Genomic DNA, 23347 nt, shown 5'->3' with positions numbered 1-23347 from the left:
TTTATTCTCTTTATCTACGTGAATGGCAATCTTGACACTTTTAGCGCACAGATTTATAAAATATTCACACTAAAAATCAGTCAAAACCTTAGTGTGCGCATGTTCAAAGCACAGTTGGAGAAGGATTTAAGACATTTTAGGTATAAAGCGGGCAGCGGAGAGGTAAAACACAGCTTCCAGGCTGCAAACAAATGACAGTCGTATCCCCCTTTCAGTTGTGTTATCGAAAAAAAGCAAACACACGCTTAAAGGGTGTACAATGAGATCTTTATGAAAGCCATTAAGACACTACTGTTTTATTTTCTTTTCCATTATGTGCAAGGTACAAGTTCATGGCTGAAATTACAATATAAACACTGGATGTGCGCATCTTTGATGAAATTATCAGGGTTTACAGATCCTGTAGGGCACGTCCACCTCCAGAATCACTTCACGTAGCAGGCGGTGGAGGGAAGAGGGTCAAAGGTCAGCTGTCTCACACATCCTACAACATCTTCCTCTTCTCGAACTCCTGCGGAGAAAAATGCCCAGAGAGAACCGGCGTGAGAGGACAGCCCAACTTTTAATCCCGTGAGCTGGATGTGCTTTGCAGGACTCCCACCCGCCAAACAATGCGGCACATGCGTGTCAGCGCAGCGCATAAAAACAGCTCACTCCGACGTGACTGATGAGGCAGATAGGGGTGTAAAGATCTGATTTATGTTGGCTCAACGCTTGCCGTGTTTATCTGCGCGGTCCAAGCATTGGAGACTTGAAATGAGGAAGCGTTATTCTAGCCATTAGAACAAGGATGTTGCTATTTACATATTCAATTTGGAGAATATCACACAAATCGCAGGATGATAGAATACATCGTTCCCTGAGAATTCATTCTTTTTTTTCTATTCTGGGAGTAACTTTATGCAAATGCCATTTATCAGGACCGGAGCACATGTTGGTTCCTCTGTAGCGTGTGGATATCTAAAGGTCTACTGCCACCCTGAGGAGGAGAAGGGCCTTGGAATTAAAAATCAAAATGCAACACAATTTATTGAAGGACAACATTTATTTAGGACAACATTTAGAATAAAATAGACTCTTGTGGCCTGGTTTACCGCATTCCTGCTTTAGAGTTTGGAACGGAGCGCGACAGGGTTAAGTGGATCGGCTATAAACGTGCGCTAAAACAGGGAGGTTTAAAGAGATGCGAGCGCTGACGAGAAGAAAGGAGACGGGCTGTGTTTGTGACAAAAACAGACGGCGTGCTTTGATGTGTGGATCACAACCAGGCAGTAACTCAAGGGTACTCGACAGGAATCATAACTCCGAGGTACAACTGCGGAGCAGTTTGTAATGAACGGGGCAGGAAAACAGACGGCGGCAAGAGTCGAGAACAAAACGAGAGGTAAAAAGCAGAGGTTGCCACTCAAAAGTGATGGGAGAGACTGAGACAGAAGAGCTGATGAAAGCGTGGCGTGAAAGAAAGCAGGCAAAACAACTGCAAACAAGCAGCGATGAGAGCTCCGATACAGGGGGGGCATCGTAGGCATGCTGGGAGCATGTCTTTTAGAAGAAACCATTTTGTTTAGTTTGACCTTTACAGCTGGAAGGAAAGATTATAAGATGATTGAAATTTTGGATTTTGGATGAATGCTTTCTTTTTCTCTAAAGAAAAATGTAAAAACTTTGTTGATTTGTCCGTGTAACATTTGCAAAAATACTCCAGATAACTTCAGTTCCACCAAAATAAGAGTATTTTCTTTGCTGTCTTCAGTCCACTGACTGTAAAGAAGAACTGGAACGAGTGAGTATGACATCACCTCTGGCTCCAAGGAAATGAAGTCACTTCATTCACCACAGACACCACCATATTGGAGCCAGGCAATGTCAGTAAGCAGTGATTGGCACAAATTGGTCTGAGTCATCACTTCTATGTCAACCACTCTCGCCAATCAGGAGTGAGCTTCTTAGAAGGCCACACCCCAACCATTTGAAAGAGGGCTACACGAAATCTGTCGATGGTCTCAAATGTTTTTGAGGCATCTGATTGGTCAGCTTATAACTTGAACAACTTGAACTATAGAAAAACTATATTAAAAAAATAGGATCAGCAAGAAGATGTACTTCCTACTTTGAACACGAGGGGGGAGGAATTAATCAGTCCAGTTCTCATATACAGTCCAATATACAGACAACGCATATACAGACTTTCATATTAAAATGCAGAGACGACCCAGTTCCAGTTGTTTTTATGTAGTGTGATAAAACTTTTGAAAGTAAAACACTATTTATGGTCTGATCATCAATAAAAAAGGATTTTCTAAGTAAACAAAGGACACAGATTTAGGATTAAAGCCTTATTTTTCTCTTAAAAGGGAAATGCCCTTATTTCAAAAGGTTCAAAACCAAAAATACAGAAAGAAGAGAAAAGAGAAGAGAAAAAATATACGTGTTTATTAGCAGTTAAAAAAAATTACATAGGTATGTTTAACTCAAAGAGGTTTAAGCCATTCCTCTGTTTTCTTCTATATTCAAAACTGTTCTAAACCAAAACAAAAAAGGAAAGTGAGCAAACAATAGCTTCATGAAAAAACAAAAAAACTCCTTTTCTTCTTTTTGGATTAGACTTGAAAGGAAGAAGCGTGCAAATTTACCCCCCCTGGTCTGGAGGGGGATATATATATTCGCATATGCTGCATCCAGGCTCAGGGGATTAAACTTTAAAACTCTGTGCTACAGAGGAATTTTCTGACAAGATAGAAGGCGTGAACTGGTTGCTACTGGATCTTTCTTTCCCTCATCCCCCTTATTTAAACGTTTCCTGCCTATAACAAACACTCGGGTTTGCCTCTCCTCCGCGCCAATGGCTTCCAGGTACGAGGCTGAAACGCATTTCCAATAAAGACGCTGCTATCGTTTTGCAGGATTCCAACTCCGGGTTTTTTTAATGTTCTTTTTTTTTTTTTTGCTCCCTTAAAGCCTTAAATCAAACAACAGGAAACTATGTGAAGCAGAAAAATGACCTGCCACATTTGACCTGGAATGAACTATCTGGAAATAAAGGGGTCAAAGTTCCACTTCCATCATCATTTGTTCTATTATAAAAGCGTCCCAGTGGTCTTTTCATTAGGATGATGTCGTTTTTAGCCAAAATTTAAAAAACTGTCGTTTTCTAGATCATAGTTTCTGCAGAGCGGTGGGAGTTGTGGGCGGGACTCTTGGCGCAGAGTGAGCCTACCACTACTTCCCATCATCCACTAGCTTCCAGCCCCTCACGCCACCAAGCTAGCATTAGCGGTGCAACTAAAATGGTGAGCAATTTTGGAGCTATCCAGCCGTACAGTTTGGAGTCAGATACCAGCTTGGACGAGGAAAACGGAGACGTTTATAGATTTTTTTGTCTGGAAGTGGATGCATCAGAATGAAGCAGAAAAAGGAGCTTGTTGCCCCTCCAATTGTAGTTTGTAAATTCAATCTTATTCAAACGTAATTTTTTCATCAGGTTCTTAATCACAACAAATTGAATAAAGAAACAAACAATTTTAAGCTGAATTTTCCTAATAAATGTCTCCCATCATCAGAGAAAAGTCATAAGAATATGTTAAAAACTCCATTTACATTGGAGTGGGTCTTTAAAGGGCCTGTATCATGCTTTTCTTAAGCCTTTCACAGTAAACTACCGGTATATCCAAATATATGATAATATATTACTAAGAATAAATTATTCATGATATATGAGTTTTCTTCATTATCTCTTTTCCTACCGGGAAATAAAACGCCATGAACTCTGAGGTACCGCCTTTCCCTCCTTGTGGGTGCCACCCATTTTATATCATAAAGGAGCTTGGCCATTATTAGAGACCGGCAACCGCTGGCTCTGCAGAGAAAGTGGCTGTTTGGCTGTGTCCGAATCCCCACCCTAACCCCTATATAGTGCACTATATTCCAAAATTAAGTGCCCTAGAAATTTCCCAGAGGTCTCTGCGAAAATCCAGTGTGAATCGGTGTTCACTAGATCGGCGAATAAGGACCACAATGCATTGCGTCGGAACAATTTTTGCCAAAAAAATGTATTTTAATGTATTCATTTCTAATAAGCCACCAGCGTTTTTATCTTCAGAAGACAGAGGACTCATAAATAATCATCGTAAAACGCTCATATCAATAAGATTTTAACTTCATGAAATCGATGACATCATATCCACCGTTTAAAAAAAAAAGTAGTGAGCATGGTGTCTGAGTTTCTTTTAAAATTTAGGGCACTACATATACTACTACGTAAACGATATCGTTTTTTAGTAGTTAGGGGTTAGGGTGGGTTTTCGGACAAAACAGTCAGCGCAGATTCTTCCTGGAAGAGGCTGTTCTCACTGGTCTACATCAGCTCGTTTTGTGAGGGGCTGGTGCTCGGAGCGCAGGTTTTCAGAAGAATGCCAATCAAAATACTGATCAAAATACCGCTTTGTGGATGTTTACAGGGAGGAATGAACATTATAATACACCTAAAAGCTCAAAAAGTTGATTTTGCATGATATGGGTCCTTTAAAGCATCAGCAGAAACAAGAAGCTGTTAGTATTTTTAGGGAAAAATTGCTGCTAATACAAAACGTCGATACTACAGGGTGATCTTGTGCCACTAACGTTAGGTCTTCTCTGCAGGTTTCACCTGTACAGGTGAGAGTGTTTTCTGATCAGAAGATACAGATGTGGACTCAAACACCTAAGCAGCCCAGAGAGCGGAGGAGGAGGAGGAGTTGTTGTTTCTGGCCACACCCAAAGCGGTCGGTACATATAATTATTTCAATTAGAGCGGTCAATGAGATTAACAGAGATGTATGAACACAACATGGTGCAAAATGAGCAATCACACAGCACGTTTTTCATCATTACACATAATGATTAGGAATTAAACTCTAGGAAAAAAGAAATGTAAATCTATATCTGTGTGCAGTAGTGCCAGCAGTGGTAATGAAAGTATAGGATGATGAATGGCCGTAATCCATGCTTTCACTTTTTATACATCTTGTTAACTGGGGCCTCTCTTGAGATAAAGTGAAATAAAGAAGCAGTTGCACCAACGCAGCAGCTGTCAACGCATTTCTGCTCCGTCTTTTTTAGTGGCACATTCAAAAAAAAAAAAAAAAAACAAAAGGTTCAGGCTTTGGACCCAACACACTCTCTGACACTAGAGCCTAAGGGTCAAAGGAGTAATCTGATTTAATCTCAATAACTGAGTAATCAATTTTGACAGTAGAATTGTGGAAAAGTTTACTTATGAACCTTTTTATCGTCCGATATAATCAGCTGTTGATGTGAAAATGTGGATTTTGTTTCATTCTGAGGCACTAAAAAGCCCAGAAAACTGACTATATTCTGTGGAATTGAGCTGGAATAGGTCGTAGCATCTTCTACTTTACAACTGTGCATGTAAAACTTTCAACATAAAGTTCAAATAGTCTTTTTTTGTTTATTTTGCTGTAATGAAACAGCAAAAAAAACTGCTTGGGGGATATTTCCAGACGTAGACTGTATTGATGTTATCACAACACGCCGCTTCTGTTCCTCCTGCGCCTTTCTCCCGTTGCCAACATGGTTGCTCTTTCAGAGTAAGCCAGCCTTTAGGTTTTAGTCAACTGAATAAATCTGCTTCGGTTAAAAAGTCTCCAGCGCAGAAAATGATGTGATCTGAGGACAGATTGGTCAGTTTGTGCCAGGATGTTGGCCTTTGTGATTATAATCAAGATCATTTGGGCTCAAAGTTTGGGAGAAAAAAAGTTCTGGTTTCTAAAACACTGTTGTTTTTTAAGCTGCAACCAAGAAAAGCAGGGTTAAATTAGATCAATGTTTTTTATCAGGTATATACAAAAACGTCTCATCTTTTTGCCAAATTCAAATCTATAAGGCAAAACATTAAAAATATGTTTCGTTTTAGTCAAGTGTCATGATAGTGGGAATCTAAACTACAGGGGTAAGATTTCAAAATGAAACGTATGTTCTTAGACAAAGTTGCAAAAAACTATCAATAACACAAAATTTTGTTTTACGTTTAAAATTTCTGTTGTGAATACAATTCATTTTATATAAAGAAGTGGGCAGTTTATCATAGTGACTGTTATAAAAATTAAAATTAAAACAGTAAGATCAAAATGAGCAAGCTTTTTTTCTGGCATTTTTTGCTTAAATTTGGCAAAAGTTGTTTTATTTTAGTTTTCTCTTCAATCCCTCACTGTGGTGTAATAGTATTATTATTCCTGAATCTACATTGTCTTGTTTGTGACGTCACTGCTGCAACATGACAGTGTTTTATTATTTATTGTAACCGACAATCTACAATAACAAATTATTAAAAAATAAACTATTGCTAGAAAATACAAAGTCATTTATTAAAAAACATGTAAACTGTTTATCGGCGCCCAATTGTTCCCCATTGCAGAACAATGGAGTTTTATCTTTAGTGGTAGTCGGCATGAATGCGCACTTTGCTGAATTGATGTTTTGTGACTCGACATATGTGCCCGTGACCCTGTGTTGTGTTTTTGACGGTAATTTAACAGGGGAAATTTGGTCTTCAAATCAAAAGAGAGTCAGCCAAACACAAAACCAAATGTGTTCATTTTGACACTAACCGGCAGCTCGGCCCGTACTAAACCCTCACCTTGTACATGGTGCTGCCCAGTTGAGCCGGGGACATGCTGACGACAACTCCGGCAGACTGAAGGGCGGCGATCTTCTCTTTGGCTCCGCCCTTCCCACCGGCGATGATGGCGCCGGCATGGCCCATCCTACGGCCAGGAGGAGCCGTCAGCCCCGCAATGAAGGACACCACGGGCTTTGCCTTAGCACCCTGTATCATAAAATTACACATTAAGAAAAGAATAAAATAAAATAAAATAAAATGTACTCTTTTGGGGGAAAAGTGATTTAATTATATTGCAAAACAGCGTCTTAAGAATAAGGGCAAAACAATGGGATGATGCAGGCAGTTGTGATTAAAAAAAAACAAAAAACAAATGAATTTGTTTTTTTCACCAGCATTTTATTCATTCATTAGACACAAAGCACCTCGTGTCCTCCCATTAGAGGCTTCCATGATAACAGGCTTGTCTAACCAGTCATCTCTGTCTAAGCCAGCATTATGAAAACAAAGGGTCAATCAAGCCATTTAATTGCATGGGCTGCTGGATGACCAGATAGAGGCTCAGGCTGCTGTCATTTCCCATCATCTCACTCCTGAAATGGTAATTAGTCATGCAGCCAGTGATTAGCTTAGCGCCTGTCTGTGCTGCTTGCTCATTGATGGATGCTACGTTCAACAGTTAAGATCATTTCCAAGGTGAAGAGAGCCAATATTTCATCTTCAGCAATAACATCATAACTAGCATAAGGGACAGAGACGCAGAGTGTGTGCTCCAACAGCAGCTAATATTTCTTACTTAGGAATAACAGCGTAATTGCAGAGGACGGCTGTGCATGCAGCTGGCAAGCTGAGTTCGGGTGCCGGCTGCGGCACGTGCACGCGGGTCTTTCCCAGACGCACGCCCCTGCCACCATCTCCACGCCGAAAACTGAGACGCCTCGCTGGCAGCAACAAGATGGCAGCCAATATGAAAAGCCGGAGATCATCTTTGATGAATAAAAGCAGCTGGACATACATCAGCGAGGCAGACGTTGATGGCCTCTGTTCAAAGTCCATTGCTAATGAGAGCGTAAACAACCACGAAACTAATAGGGGAAAATGGAGATGGAGCACGGTAATAACACTTTCAAAAACTCAACCTATTTTACAAACATCTGTTCTGTATGTGAAGAAATAGTAAGAACAAAGCAAATTAGAGGAAAGAGGCTGCTTCAAAGTCGAAGCACGATCTGAGTGCACAGAACGCCCCTCTTGTGAATCAAGTCTTAAATCTACCTCAAACGAAAAAAAGGTTTAATTACTCTATTAATCGCTGCTTCCCTTGACACTGAGCAACAACTCCTGCAGGGAGGCGATTCATAGTGTTATTGGCTTCACACGTCTTTTTGTCTTCCACTGTTAACAATACAGACTTATTACCTCAATTATGAGAGCAACAATGGACCCCCCCCCCCCCCCCCCCCCATCTCTGTGCACTTCCATGACTGTTGCTCGCTCTTTGGAAAACATTATTTAGTGTTTAAAGTGAGGAAAACAGAAACTCATAATCTGGCAAGGGACTGGCATGTGCTTGAATATGCTATTCTAAGCATACACTGCAGAAGACAATTTAGTAACTTCAGGGTGTAGGATATTTATTTATAAATAAACGAGGGGGCAATAAAGTATTTGGCAGTCACCAAGAGGAACACGTCAACCATGAGAGGCAGAACATAAAAAAATAATCCAGGAAATCACATTGTCTGATTTTTAGCGAATTTATTTATATAACGGTGCAGAAAAGAAAGGGACAGTTAGAAGACAGTCAAAAACAAAAATGTATCTCAGTACTTTGTAATGTAAGAGGTCAAATATTTCCAGTAGGTTTTCACCAGGACTGAACTCAGTGTAGCTATTTTGGTCCATTCCTCCATGCAGATCTTCTCAAGAGCTAATAATGTTTTTTGTTTTGGGATGTTGTTGGTCAACAAAGACTTTCAACAATATCCACAGATTCTCTACTGGAATGAGTTCCAGAGACTGGATAGACTAAACCACAACCTTGAAATATTGTAGCCTCTCTGTTGCCCAAAAAGTTGGGATCATTGTCTGTTGTTTGGCAGATCCTGCTACGTTTTATCCACATTGCTCTCACTATTGAAAGGAGGTTTTTGTCTAAAAATCAAACACTACATGGCCTCATTCATCCTCTTCATTTGTCTTCCCTTTGGGGAAAAGCGGCCCCTAAGCATGATGTCCCCCCCCCCCCCCCTGCTTCAAAGTGCGTATGGTGCATCTCAAAAGACCCCCTCCCCCCAACATGGCATGTAGTGCTTATACCAGAGTTTTATTTCAGACTAATCTGACCACATGACACTCTCCCAATCCTCCTCTGGATCATCCAGATGGTCTCTGGGAAACTTTAGACAGACCTGTGCATGTGATGTTTTAAGCAGGAGGGCCATTAGAGCACTGCAGGATTACAATCTATGAGGATGTAATTACTAACAGTAACCTTTGTTACTGTAATCCCAGGTCTCTTCAGGTCATTGACCAGTTCCTCGTGTAGTTCTGGTCTGTTTCCTCACCACTCTCAGGATCATTTGTAACACACTAGGTAATATCTTGCATGTATCACTAGGTGGAAGGGAGATTGTCAGTGATCTTTTATTTCTTCCATTTTCTAATAATTGCTCAAACAGTTGATCTCTTTTAACCAAGCTCGATTGTTGCAGATTGGTTCATCCCAGTCTTGTTGTCCCTAATGTTCTCTGACAGCTCTTTGGTAGGGGTCATGGTGGAGAGGTTGCAGTCTGAGTATTTAAAGGTGTGAACAGGTGTATTTTATACAGAGAACTAGTTTAAACCAAAATCTATCAATACAAGTAATAAGTGGAGGATAGAAGAATTTCCTAAAGAAGTAACAAGCCTGTGAGGGACAGAATTCTTGCTTGTTTATAGGAGATAAATACTTATTTTCTACAACATTAAACAAATCAATTCTTTAAAAATCCGACAGTGATTTTCAGGATTTTTTTTTTTGCATTCTGTGTCTCAAAGTTGAAATGTATCGATGATGAAAATTACAGATCTTTTCTTAAGTAGGACAACTTGCAGAAAAAGTGACTAAAAAATGTATTTGCCCCAAAGTGTTTCTGTAGGTATACATACTTGAATATTGGTCATGCGTGGAAGAAGTGAGAAACGTTGTGGTCTACATGTGAAATTTTCACAGATGTATCAAGAATGAACTACCAGTACGTTAAAAACACGGAAGAAATATGAATAAACCACGCAAAGAACACGTAAATCAACGTAGAACATGATCCGCGTGTGATTATTGTGCTGCTTATTTGCAATTTATTAGTAATTCGTCCATCAATCGTGTAACTTGAATGTGATCTATGCGCCATATGGGCGATATCAAGGTTATACATCGGTGGTACATGCGTGAAAAGTTCGTTAGACATCCGTGGAACAGTCGTGGAAAGTCACAAATTTGCGTATGCATCTTGCAAAAATCATCCACAATTACGTAAGATTTATATACTAATTAAGTATAAACTATGCAAAATATGCGAAAACCACTCAAGAATTTTGAACAGCTAAAAACTGAATACAGGTGGAACAGAAAACAAACCAGAGACAGATATAACTCCTGCACAGTCTCCATTAAGAAACTTTACGGAGATAAACTTCATGTTGGACTTAATGGCCATCATAAACAAATGTAAAAAAACTGAAAGAATTTCCTCATTAAAAAAAGCTCCGATACAAATGAACTTATTATAAAACACTATATAAGTACAGTTATTCACTGCGCCAAGTAATGGGGATTTTTGAACCGTGATGTCGAGAGGAGGTTAAAATCCGGTAGAGAGGAAACAACCGGCTGTGAAATGACAACAGTCAGTCAGCTGTTGGCTGAAAACATCAACGGACATCTGCGCACATCAACGAATATGTGGAAAATGCACTAAAAGTACGTAGTGGCTGTGTGTCTTTTTCCATGTGTTTTCCACATAAGGGCACAACCTCCTAAAAGCAGAAAGCCATGGAAGTAGCTCCAGCTATGTGAGACTAGCCTTTATGCCAGCTGAATCCCAATGTATTCAAATGAAGAAAAGTTAAGTTTGACTCAGAGTGAAAACGATGTGTTCTGACATCTTTGTACGGTTCCTGACTATTAAAAATAAGGTCTAAGAGCACTGTTTTATGAACAATTTTCTCCACAATTGACTTTCAACGGGACATCTGCAGATTACTCCCACGCTCTGCTGGGCTTTTTCATGCCAGTGTTCCATTTGAAGTGTCCCTCACTGTCAACACTCCCTGTGATTGGGTGGAGGGTGTTTGTACTTTATTTGTTGTCTGAGAGTAGTTATTCTCCTGAGACGCCAGTAGGAGATTTGCATGCATTAGGGGAGCTGAGGGCAAATCAAATCTATTTCTCAGCTCTACACTGTTTAGCACAAACATTCGCACACATACACACAGCTCCAAAAAACACGCCAAGAAAAATGAACACGGAAGAAGTCATTTGCAACACAGAAAACGTCTTAGCAGATGAAGTCGTGAATGACATGTTCACGGTCTCTTGGCTTGAGGAGCTAATCTCCAGGCTTCTGGAGTGGGGCAAGACGAGAAACTGTTGACTTCGCCAGTATGACCTGGGAATCACACCTTCGTTCCATCTGTCATTCTTTAACCTGATCACATACATCACACGGAGAACTAAGAGAGAACGCCAGAGGCTGCAATCTAAAAGAAAGAACGCACTGACAGCTTCCCTATGTTATCACTTCTGATGATTTCCTGTGTTCACTGGAGCAAAGGCAAGATGAAAGGGCATTACTAAGTGTTCATTAAAAAAAAGAACAAAAAAAGCTATACATTTTTCATACCAGCACACACATCTGTTGATGTGAGTTGCCGTAGAAAAAAAAACTACTACTAAGAAGGTGAGGAGAAATCAAAGGCGGGTTTTTGGCTTACAGAGTTGTGCTGTTTCAAATACTCAGCCGCGTTTTCCTCTGCATTCCCTCCGATCTCTCCGATAAGGATGATTCCCTCCGTCTTTGGATCTTGCAGAAACACCTCCAGACAGTCTATGAAGTTCGTCCCATTAAAGGGATCGCCGCCAATACCTAACAGGAGGAAAAAAAACACCTAAGCACCCCCAAATGTTCTCTGTAAACGATAGAAAACCCTCTACATTTGACAAAAGAAGCAGTTTTGTGCAAATGGGATCTGGTAGCATTCTCAAAATGTACCTCAGGAACATAAAGCAGGTTCATTGCAGCTTAGGATGAACTTAATATCAATTTAGTTAACCTATAAATCCTGAGAAATTGGTTTTAGACAACCTTTTGAACCAAATCTAAGGTGTTTATTCCAAACTAAACAAAAGGCTTCACATCGGAGGCACTGTTCTCCAGGAATTGTGAACATTTTTTAGTGTTGGTTCTATTTTCCACCACACCTTTACCATAATGAGACAGCTTAAACAAAACTGTGTCATTGGCATTTTAGGAACAATGCGTTAAAATCTACAACCCTACAAAAAGTACCTTTTTTGTGTACAACAGTTTGTCAGTCATAATAAGTCATAAGTCATAGGGATCAAAAGCCACCTAAATGTCTGCTAATACCACTGGCAAAACGCAAAAGACGAAGAAAATAGATTAGGAGAATAATCATCTAGCAGAATCATATTACCAGCACTAAAGATTAGCAATCTTAAATATTGCATTAACTGTAATTTGCACAAGCCCAAAGGGCATTCCAAAACCCACTGAAGTCTCAAAGAGGCTCACCAATAAAGGCCCTTAATGAACTTTACAATATTTAATACAGTTGCAAGACTGGCTTTATTAACTCTGACTGGAGGATACTCCTTAATTAAATGTTGAAATAATAATGAAGCCAAGTTGTTTTTCATTCAATTCATGTGTCCAACAGAGACGTTACCAAAGTATTTTTGGCAACATCCTGAAATGATACAATCCAGTAAATGTTTCTGACTAAAGTTAGCCAAACGTAAGATCCTAACATTTAGGTGTAAGCTAATTTTGATGCTAGTTATACTTAATGAAAGGTTTAAAAAGGGACAAAATTTGTCCAAAACCCACAAAAAACAAAAAATGTGAGTATAGGATAAAAATGTCCACATTGGCTCTTTGGTAAATATAATTCATAAAAATGTAAAGGTTGCATTTTGTAATTTTCAGAATATTTTAGCTGAATATTTGGCTACATTGGTATGAATTTGATTTGTTGATTTAAGTCTGGTCTAGTAAGCCCGATACTTTTGGTGAGAAATAACATTTTGAACTTGTAAAGACGCTATGGAAGGATGTTTTTGAGTGTGAGAACCAATGGACTTGTGTCCTGTTCCCAAAGGATATTTTTGCACCAGGCAGCAGTGGGTGCAGTTTATTTTTTTCTAAACACTGAAACTTACTAATGATTTAACAAAAGACTGAAAAAGGAAATGGGTTTGTAACAGAACTGCTTTTTAAATATAGAAGTGTTTTCATTTACCATAAGTCTGCTGAGAGAAAAGGGGAACAATAACATTCTTTTAGATTTACTTGAAACAAAAAAAAAATGAACACAAGTATCTTAATAGTGTTTTGTAAGTTTTTAAATCAAGAAATCTGAGTTTTCCTGAATCTCTAAAAAGCCATAATTTATTGGTAAAAGAAATGATTGTAAATTACTACTCTCTGTGAGACAGACGCAAACACTAAATCTGATTGAAACATTTTTAAAAACCAAAAATGCTGTTGATGTTCTGCAATGGAATGTAAATATGCTTGGTCTCAACTGTAAGCTAATGTATACAGCAATTGTCATGTGCATTATGACAAAATGAAAAAGCCTAACATCATAGGTTCATTGGTTACCCTAAACTGTCCCTAGGTGTGAGTGTGAATGGGTGTGTGATATGTGTGACAGACTGGCGACCTGTCCAGGGCGTCCCCTGCCTTCGCCCACAAGTGGCTGGGATAGGCTCCAGCAGCCCCATGACCCCGAAAGGTTCAAAACGGAAGAAGATGAATGTATGAATGAATGAATGAAAAAGCCTAACAAGAGACTGCAGAAAAGCAGTTATGAAGTGTTTTAATGGCTTTAATTGCTGCAAACTTAGATAATTATCTTCAGTGGAGATTTGAAACCATTCAGCAAAGGTCAAGTTCATCTCGTTAAAAGCTCCATTTATCCAAGTAAATAATATCCTTACAGAAAGCGTTGTAGGAAAAAAAAGTGAAACAAGCTTTAGTGGCAGTATTAAAAAAAAAGTCAGTTATAATTACAGCGAGGCTTACAACGTTTACCCTAAAGATTGTTTATTATGCTTTACTCGATCATAAAGAAGAAAAAACAACATTAGAGTAGGAAATAGTGGAAAAATCTACTTACATCTTAGTCACCTTTCCACTGATATTATCGTAACAAGTTTAAAAGTTTTGTGCAAATCAGCTTAGTATTATTAATCCTATATTCAGTATAGATCCGTATATTGGCCTAATCCAGTTCTGAAATGGTGCAGGAAAAACATCATTGCTGTAGGTGTACATAGGATCCAAGGCATTTTATCCCTGATGACATCAGAAAAGGTTTCAAATAAAGCCTCCTCCTCATATGATGTAGTGTGTGTGGTCAGAGGCATTCTGCTAATACCCCCCATCAGCAGTCTGTGAAGTCAGAAATTATATTTACATTTATGCCAGAAGTTTCTTCAAGGGGGTTTCTGGATTTCAAAAGGAATTTGTTTCAACTGTGATGTGCTGTTTTTGAATGGATGATGTCATGAGGCCTTACCCACACAGAGCGACTGGCCCAGGCCCACTTGTGTAGTTTGGTGCACAGCTTCATACGTCAAAGTGCCCGATCTAGAAACAATGCCTGGAATGGGGAGCGTGAAGCATGGCATAAACGTACTATCCATGTAAACAAGTGCAAACAGATTCATTAAGACTGATATTACCAAATGTTCATCACATATCCTTTTTTTTTTAAAACATCCCAGCAGAAAAGATGCTGTAAAGGTTCAATGGCAGCAACAATCAGCTCATCGCGTTATCCACAGCAGGAGTCATTGGAAAAACTGCCAACTTCTATAGAAAAAGTTTCTACTTTTTTTCTAATGTTGCCCAAGTTTTGTCCAAATTTACAGAGGTAAGTGAATGAACAAGCATGATACAAAGAAGCAGAAAGCAATAATGATCCAATCTCTCCAGACGTTCTTTTTTAGGTTACGGTAAGTGTTATCAAGCTGGGCACAGAGCTGAGGATGAACAATAAGGTAACATTTAGATTTTAGCTTTAGCTACTGAAATACAAACTCAGAGATGCTAGAAGGAGGAAAACCTGGGTCTCGATTGACCAGATTCATAAAATTCCAGAATTGTCCTTAAAGTAAAGAGTTCAAGGAAGATAACTCTGTCTCTCTCTCTTTAAATCACTCATCTATTTACTGTTTCGTGTTAGACACAGTGATGTATTTACCAACTGATGTATTTACTAAATATTAAAAGAGAAATTGGTTCATAGAAGGAATGTTTTTGAGGTCAAGAACAAACTGCAAAATGAAATGGAATGAAAAATCCTGTTTTTTTATAGAATCTCTATAAAGGGCAGCTTTTCTTTTTCAAATATTGCTCGCATAGCAAATTTTGATCATGCTGAATTTTTTTTCTTTTATGGAAACTGGATTTTCATTTTAGAAAAGAAAAAAAGGAAAGGCAGACTTCTCACCGATGCGTCCTTTTTTGTGAATGTGCCCTGGCATGATGCCAATCTTGCATTCCCCAGGCTGAAAAAAAGAGGAAATGGTTTAAATTAAAAAGAAAGAACATTTCCTCTGACAGTATTACTGCTGCTTCCAATTAACAGGGTCCTCCACAGAGAAGCAACTGTCATGAAGATTTGGTATAAATCTGAGAAAGCACTGTAACCAGTTAGGAGCCTAATGCCCCCGAGTTTGCAGGGGGTGAGGACATCCAGCTCTAATATATATCATCCAAGTTCAAAAATCTATCATCTTTTTTTATTGGATGTCATGTTGTTGTTTGCAAGTGAAAATTCTTTTCTTTATGATAATCCTTTTTCTTTTTTCTTTACTTGCAGCAAAATGCGTAGCAGGAAAAACAACAAGTTGAGGCAGAAATATCTCACTTTACCTGAATGTCATGTCATTATATTTTCATCAAATTTCTGTCTTTTGCTCTTTAACTAATTAAAGGGAAAAAGTGACACACACACACACACACACCCCCACACACACACACAAAAGATGAACACGTGAGTACTGTGTGTGGATGCAGGGTGCTTACGTTGATCACTCCGGGGCAGTTGGGGCCCACCAGGCGGGTGGTGTTCTGGCGCAGCAGTTTGTGTTTGACTCTCACCATGTCCTGCTGGGGGATACCCTCGGTGATGCACACAGCCAGAGGGATCTCTGCGTCGATGGCCTCGATGATGGCTGCTGCCGCAAACGGGGGAGGGACATAGATGACAGTGGCATCTGCCCCTGTGCCCTCCTTCGCCTGCAGCCAGGAACACAATGACTGAGTGATGTTTGGAAACAGTCACCCCCAATGTTTCTGGGAAGAATGCAGCGTAAATCTCTGAACGTGAAGGAGCACCAAAGGATGAGACGTACCTCTTTGACCGAGTTAAAAACCGGAAGGCCGAGGTGCGTCTTGCCGCCCTTACCGGGTGAAACGCCTCCAACTAACTTGGACCCATAATCAAGAGCCTGCTGACTGTGAAACGTGCCCTGTGTGGAGGGAGGGAACAGAAATCAGCCAGATCGAAAGCAGCGGCTCTGGCAATCCAGGCTGCAAAACTAAAGAGGACTTTGAGTAATCTGCTGGTAAGATGGAGACAATTCAGAGTTTTATAGATCAGAGAATTTAGGAATTAAAGGACTTTACTGCTTTTGGAGGATGAAAAGGTGTTCCAAAAAATTGTATTTTATTTCATTTAAGAAAAAAGACACCAAAATAATTAATTTCCCTTCCATCAACTTTATAGGAAGTGAAATAAGTAGAGTGACTTGCTTTAATCTGGCTTGCAGAAACGTGCAGCTTCTGACTGACAATAACTGATAGAAACAGTTAGTTGGAGGTGAGAATTTTATATTTACTTTCAGAAAAAGCGTTATTATTGTGCACTAAAGATCCGTTTGAGTCATCTTGTGTTTCATGTGCTTGAGTCTTTCCAAAGCACTTCCTCTGGACACTGCCAACATTTTAGCCATTGACCTTTTAATTATTGTACTTGAGAATTTTGTAAGAAATGTGTTGCTTTCTGTGTTAAGCCAATCAACAAAAGCCTTCAGTTCACACATTGAAGGAGCTTCTAATGGATGGAGCTGAAAAAACGGTCATTAGCACCAGCTTGCAAAGATAAAACGACTTTTTCTTCCTTTTTTCACTTGTGTTTCTTAATATGCAACAATTGAATACACAGAAAATTGTATTTTTGCATCTAAATAAAGGTTAAACTATTTAAAAACGCAGAAAGAAAAAAAAAAAAAAATCAAGAAAAACTTTGTAATCTCAAGTTTGGCTTGAATTCAAATTACACTGACAGTAACTTTTTTGTAACCTTTACTAAACCTGGTAAAATAAAAGATGACGTTACTGCAAACGAACTTAAGAACAAACATTAAACCTCTGAGAAAAGAGAAGGAGTTTCATATGATCTCAATATCAACCCTCTGACACCAGAGAAACCACTTCTGCCCCAAAAATTCCCTCAAATTAAGAGATTGTGTTAGCTGAAAATAAAGTCAGGTATCAACGGGTCAAATAAAGTAACAATTACACAAATACCTAAAAATTAACATCAAATGGCACAAATGAATAAAAGAGTAAAAAGTATCTGAGGTGCTGTTTTTCAGTCAAATATGGATTTATGGATTTACTTTTTATGGAAACATAGTTGGCATTATTAAAAGGACTGAGTCATGTTTTCTGACAGTTTGGATGAAACTAAATAAAAAGGAGAAAAGCCTCCCAGCTTGTTTGGAACATTACTTTTCTTTGTGACGTGAGAAAAAGCATCAAACTGATCCCAGCCCTCTTTGTCAGACACATTAACTGGAAAGTGACAAACGTCTGATAGAGAAAATGTTGTCACTTTAACAAATGAATGGAGCCATTAAAAGCTGCCTATAGCCTGGGCTGAGAAGGACGGCAGCCAACTCTCACTACTGACTCTTCTCGTGATTACCTTCAAGGCCCATTGGAAATGAAAATGACGCAGAATCAGAGAGTTTAGGAATTCAAAGACTTGTTTTAGAGGATGAAATGATGTGAATGAATCAGTTTAGCAAAAAAAAAAAAAAGAAAAACTTTGGTTTGCAGCCGGTATGCTCCATGATTACGTCGTGACTCAGTTATTAGCGAAGATGCTAAGACAACGAGGAGTACAAATTAAAAGAACGAATACAAGATCCGAACAAAAAAAAGAAAAGAAAAAAGGATAACAAGCCAATTAGAAGGAACCAGAAGCTATGAATCAGCATTTTCCTCCACAGTTTTAACGAGCTTCTTCACCCTGCTAACGCGGCGGATTTTACCACTTCTTATTATCGCGAACGTTGGGACAATCATTTGGAAAAATGGCTCACTTATCGAGCCGGGAGGACACCGAACTGTGCGCTGGATAGCACCTGCTTCATTGCTCATCTATTTCTAATTACCAGAGTGTTCATTGGAACTATATTTAATAGCCTCATGCTGGAAGCTGAGAAATGAAATGTGAGCACAGACACAAGCGGAATGTCAATTTGCTAAATCCCCGCTTATTGAACACACTTTGCCCCATTCAGAGGGGAACCCCTGCATTTCTTTTAGCTCAGATAATCAATGAATGAGAGATGTTAAAGGTCATAATAAAAACAGTACAACAAATGTAAAGCCTTATAATAAATCCAGAAACGTCTCTAGCCCAGACGCCGGGTTCGCCTATGCCTCCCGGCGCCGGGGGGCCCCCTGCCCCTTCTGCGCCTGGCTTGGTGGGTGGGCGGTCCCTCCCCCCTCCCCCCCCCGGGCTGCTTGGGTCCTGTCGCCGGGGGTGCTCCTGACTTGGGGGTCTCTCCCTCCGTCTCCTGGTCTGGCTGGTCGGGCTGCAAAGGATCTGGTTCCCCTTATGATCACGCGGTTGACTTCAGCAGCATGCATGTATCTCCACCACCACGTGCAAACTGCCACACTGCTCCCTGTCTGCTTCATCCCTCCTCCTAACCCACAGTGTGTTGATGGACTGATATTCTCAGCTTCAGATTTTCACCTTTGATGTAATATTTGTCTTTCCAGCAGATCTGGTATAATTGTTACAGCTTAAAATAATAATTGATTCAAATCAGCACTTGTCTACCCCACTTTCTCCACCTCTCTTCCTTTTATTCTCTTTCACCCCCCCCCCCCCCCCCCCCCACACACACACACACACACGCACAAACACTCTCTTCCCCTCTCCCTCCCCACACACACTAAATGTAACAATTAAATAAAAAATTTAAAAATAATAAAAAAACAAAAAGGGGTTTATACAAATTTACACTCTGGTTTTTTGTAATAATAAAACCTGTCCAACACAAAAGGCCTTCAGCTGTAATATGTTTGCTCAGTTGTTGGACAGAACAAGTTATGAAGAAGAAAAAAAGCCCGACTGATGAAAATGGTGTTTTTGGTGTTTTTAACATGTTTGTGTGGCATTTTTCTGATGATGGAGGACATTTAGATAAATAAATAAAATTAAGCTCAAATTTACATTTCTGGGTAATCAAATCAGTAGCAGATGGATAAACGCTGTTGGAAGAGAGCTTATTTGTGAGGTAGAAAATATTCTGTGAGCTCTCAGTAATGGGGAAGGGAAGGGGGGTGGGGTTGCTCTGCTCCCACAATTCAGAGGCGAATTTCTAATGAACGACTGCCCCTCTGCAGAAAATACACTCAGGTTTTTTTGATTTTGGCGCTAAAAACAGCATCCTCATAATGAAATGACCACTGGGAACGGTTCTACAATAGATCAAAAGAGGATCTATTTTTTGAGTTTTAACCAAAATTGTACTGACTGCAGTTATTCCATAAAAAAAACTTTAAAAAGATGTTTTCTTTCCTTTCCTGCTTCATTTGTGCTTGTTAGCTTTGTTTGTTTGTTTGTTTTAGGAAGCCATTGGCAAAGCATCCAGCAAACAATAAGAAGCTGCAAACGTCAAACTAATGAAAGGCCTAATGCAGCATGTGATGAATAGTGGGTTCTCCTCTAAAAGTTAAATGGAAACAAAAATGTAAGCAAAAGAGGAATGAATGCAGCTTGAGGTGTTGCACAGTTGCTCACATGGAAGCAGTATGAAAAAAGTCTGACCTTTACACACCACTACAGGAGTTCACGGTTCACCATCTATGTTACATATTTGCTGTTAAACTGAGATAATCTAAGCAAACAAAGGCACATCTGACAAAATCAAGCTGTTTGTGCCCTTTTTCTGCTGTAATTTCTGCCATGGGGAGAATTGATTACATCTATTTTTCCAAAGAAAATGTGTTATAAAGTGTTCTGATTGGGCGTTTTCTTTTTATTATATGGTCCAATTCATATTCTATATGAATTGGACCATATGGTATATGGTTCATATTCTATTTGGTTGTGGACAAAAAAAGAGATAGTTTTGATAATGAAAATAGTGCATAGTAATAAAATTGTACTGAAAATAAAAGTTTTGTTTCAAATACCAAAAAGAGGTTTATATAAATATGTACCTTATGTACTTTTAAACTAAACAACCCTGGTAACAACACATCCAGTCAATCACAGAAGGCTCAGTTTCTATCTATTTGCTCAGCTTCTGGTCAGGATAACATAGAAAAATTAAAAAATAATAATAATAATAATAATAATAATAATAAAATAAAACAGCATTGCACCATTCTAGAAATAAAACCAAAAAAGTTTGCATTTAGTCATACAAGAAAAGAAGAACATATCTGAGATTTCCCATGACAAAAGCTAAATAATTGAACGTGAAACAAACCTGCTTCCCTGTGAAACCCTGACAGATGACCTTTGTGTCCTTGGAGATGTAGAGGTTCTTTCTGGATCCTGTATAGCAGTGTCTGACTCCACTCTGCTGCACTAATGGACGGATGGAGTGAGACACACAACAACACAGGGAAGAAACTGCTGTCAGACATCAACACAAAGCCTAAAATTACTGTCAAGAAATCAGGAGCTTGCATGATGCAAAAACATTTACCACGTCCAATTTAAACATGAGGAGAAGCAGATATGGAAAATGGGAGGCATTTCACCTCGGAGGTTCGTCTTTGCGTAGTGAAAGGTGAAATGTTTGATGGCACTCCTAATTTCAGGATTCCTTCAAGATCATCATCAGTAGGGTCCAAAATCCCTAGTGGTTTGACAGCAATTTCCTTTACTGTTGCTAAGCAACACTGTCAGCTTATCTCAAACCTTCATCAAAACTTTTAACTAAAAACATGAGCAAAACAAAAATACGTTGACTATGTAGATGTCAAAACTGTCGATAGTTTGACACGTACTGAGCAGCTGTCTTACACTGTAAACAACAAGCTATAAATAATATTTAAAAAAGAAAAGATAAGTTTAGAAGCAGGGCGTGCATTCATTGTATGGACAATCTTAGTTTCTAGGGGTTCTAGGCAGATCTTTACAACCTTAACATTTACAGAATGTTTGCACAACATCAGATTAGACAGATTACTGTGATATAAGATTTTGTTTCAACACCAAACCAGTTTTCTACATTTTGACTGTGTTCATGTGTATCAAAACCCCATACTAACATGTATTGCTGTGTCTGTGTGGGTAGAATTTGTGTCAATGACCAGAAAAGAAGTTAACAGAAAAAGAAACATCAATTAATCATTTTTGATCATTACTGAGCTTTAAAAAGGCCAAAGTTTTGCAGCTTGAAGTTTGGAAATGTCATCTGCAGCTTTGGGAATTTGTGGTGGCCTTTTCTTTCCCGTCCGTCCTGACATTTTGGGAAGTAATTTGAAAACATTTAAAAAGCAAATAAATTTGTTGAGGCCAAAAAGTTTTCGGGTGACATGTCACTGATTTTTGAAACTGAATGGCACAAGCCACAGCGGGCTTAAACAGATGACATTGTTTTAAAGCCAATGCAAAAATGGTTTTAAGCAACAAAACACTAAATATGTATAAACAGTATATAAAATTTTTTAAAATGGATTTTCAAATAAAATAAAAAATTACTTCACTTTGAACAACAACAGATACAGAGACATTCAGTGTGAATATCAGCGGAAAAAGCAAGTAGAAACAAAGTACCACCTGCTTGCTAAATGAATGAACTTTGACCTCTCATGCTTAAGATACCGACGTCACTGGGCAAAGTTCATTGTACCTACACTAGCTGAATGTTGAAGTGCTGTTATAGTGGGGGGAAAAGAACAACAAATATCTGCTATTAAGTGTGTCAACAACTGTCAACAACATCGTAAACACTTCATTATAATGCAGACTGGATGAAAACTGATAGAACTGCTAACTAATAATACATCAGTCATGCTAAATAACCCTGCCTGTTTCATTCATGAAACAGGTCAAGGTCAACACCAACAGCTGCGTTGTATGAGTAAAGGTATGGGACTGTTCTCGTTAGCAAAAAAGTTAGCTGGGTGACTTAGTGGCTAGCTGTCAGTGAGCTCCCGTACAGTCCAATCCGGTTGAAGCGGTCGAAGTGCTAATGTGGCTAAGTAGCATCGACAGTTTGAGACTCTTGTCTAAAAAAGTCCACAGAAAGCGTAAAAACGGAGAGCTTTAAGTATGCATATGTTACAAAAAGCTGCGGTTAAGCATTTCAAACGATTAGAATTGCAGCGTATATAAATACTTACAAAGCAGCTTGGCAAACAACCTGCTATGAGACATCTTCGGTCATTCAGCAATGACACCAGGGTCTAAGGACCTCACACTAAATGCAGCTGACCACAGATATCCCTGTAAAATATGCGAGTTTTAACAATATCTAATCAAAAAGAGGTTTTACATTGCATTATATATTAAGATATTCTTTTCAAGCCGATAAATGATTTATGTTTGTCTATAAAAAGAATAATAAGAGAAAATTGCTTTTGTTTTATTTTTTTAATACAGGCGCAGATCAGGGGCCTCGGCACCCTCTGAGTTCTGAAGTCGACTGTTAAGTGTGGAGACAGAACGGCCACTAGATGGCGCCCTTAATCTGTCAAAGTAGGCTACTTCTTTTATCACATCTGCAAATGATAAAAAAAAGCACTTTTTTAATATTAAATAGCCAGAAGTTTTCAACCTCTTAGATTTTACTACATTTAATGATAATAAAGACAAACCCTGATTTGCTTTAGGGATATCTACATTATTCAGGTATTTAGCTGCAGATCCTCATGTATCAAAATTTTGAAAAGCTTGCAATCAGTAAGCGATTTAAAAGTACTTAAAGTTTGCAATTACTTTTAAAACAATGTGACATTGACTTTTGAACACGTTTCAATTTCCTTTTGTAAAAATAATTACTGCAACTTTGACTTGATTAGTGATGATTCTCCTCTAGTACTTTACAACTGAATTTATTGCAGTTATTTGTGACTGTATGGGATTTTATTTATTTCATTTTATTTACTTTTCCACATGGTGAGGGAGTCCACAACATCTGAGCTAGGTGGCCCTGTCTGGGGCCTCTGCTGG

The 23347-nt window shown here is 38.9% G+C and overlaps 1 protein-coding gene across 1 annotated transcript; it reads right to left on the bottom strand.

Moving 5' to 3' along the window:
- Positions 1-245: 245 nt before the first annotated feature.
- LOC144994567 (succinate--CoA ligase [ADP/GDP-forming] subunit alpha, mitochondrial) lies at positions 246-22664 on the bottom strand. Its single transcript, XM_078952768.1, has 9 exons — positions 22519-22664; positions 20652-20752; positions 16266-16382; positions 15937-16149; positions 15359-15416; positions 14423-14506; positions 11591-11742; positions 6635-6823; positions 246-511 (listed from the first exon to the last, which is right to left on the bottom strand). Exons 1-9 carry the CDS (start codon positions 22550-22552, stop codon positions 485-487), a joined length of 975 nt encoding a protein of 324 aa, XP_078808894.1. The 5' UTR covers positions 22553-22664; the 3' UTR covers positions 246-484.
- Between the last annotated feature and the right edge of the window lie 683 nt (positions 22665-23347).

The sequence above is a fragment of the Oryzias latipes genome, chromosome 1 (genome assembly GCF_053564925.1).
Source record: "Oryzias latipes strain Hd-rR chromosome 1, Olatipes_Hd-rR_3.1".
Lineage (NCBI taxonomy): Eukaryota > Metazoa > Chordata > Actinopteri > Beloniformes > Adrianichthyidae > Oryzias > Oryzias latipes.
This window is presented reverse-complemented; position numbering and strand designations above follow the sequence as displayed.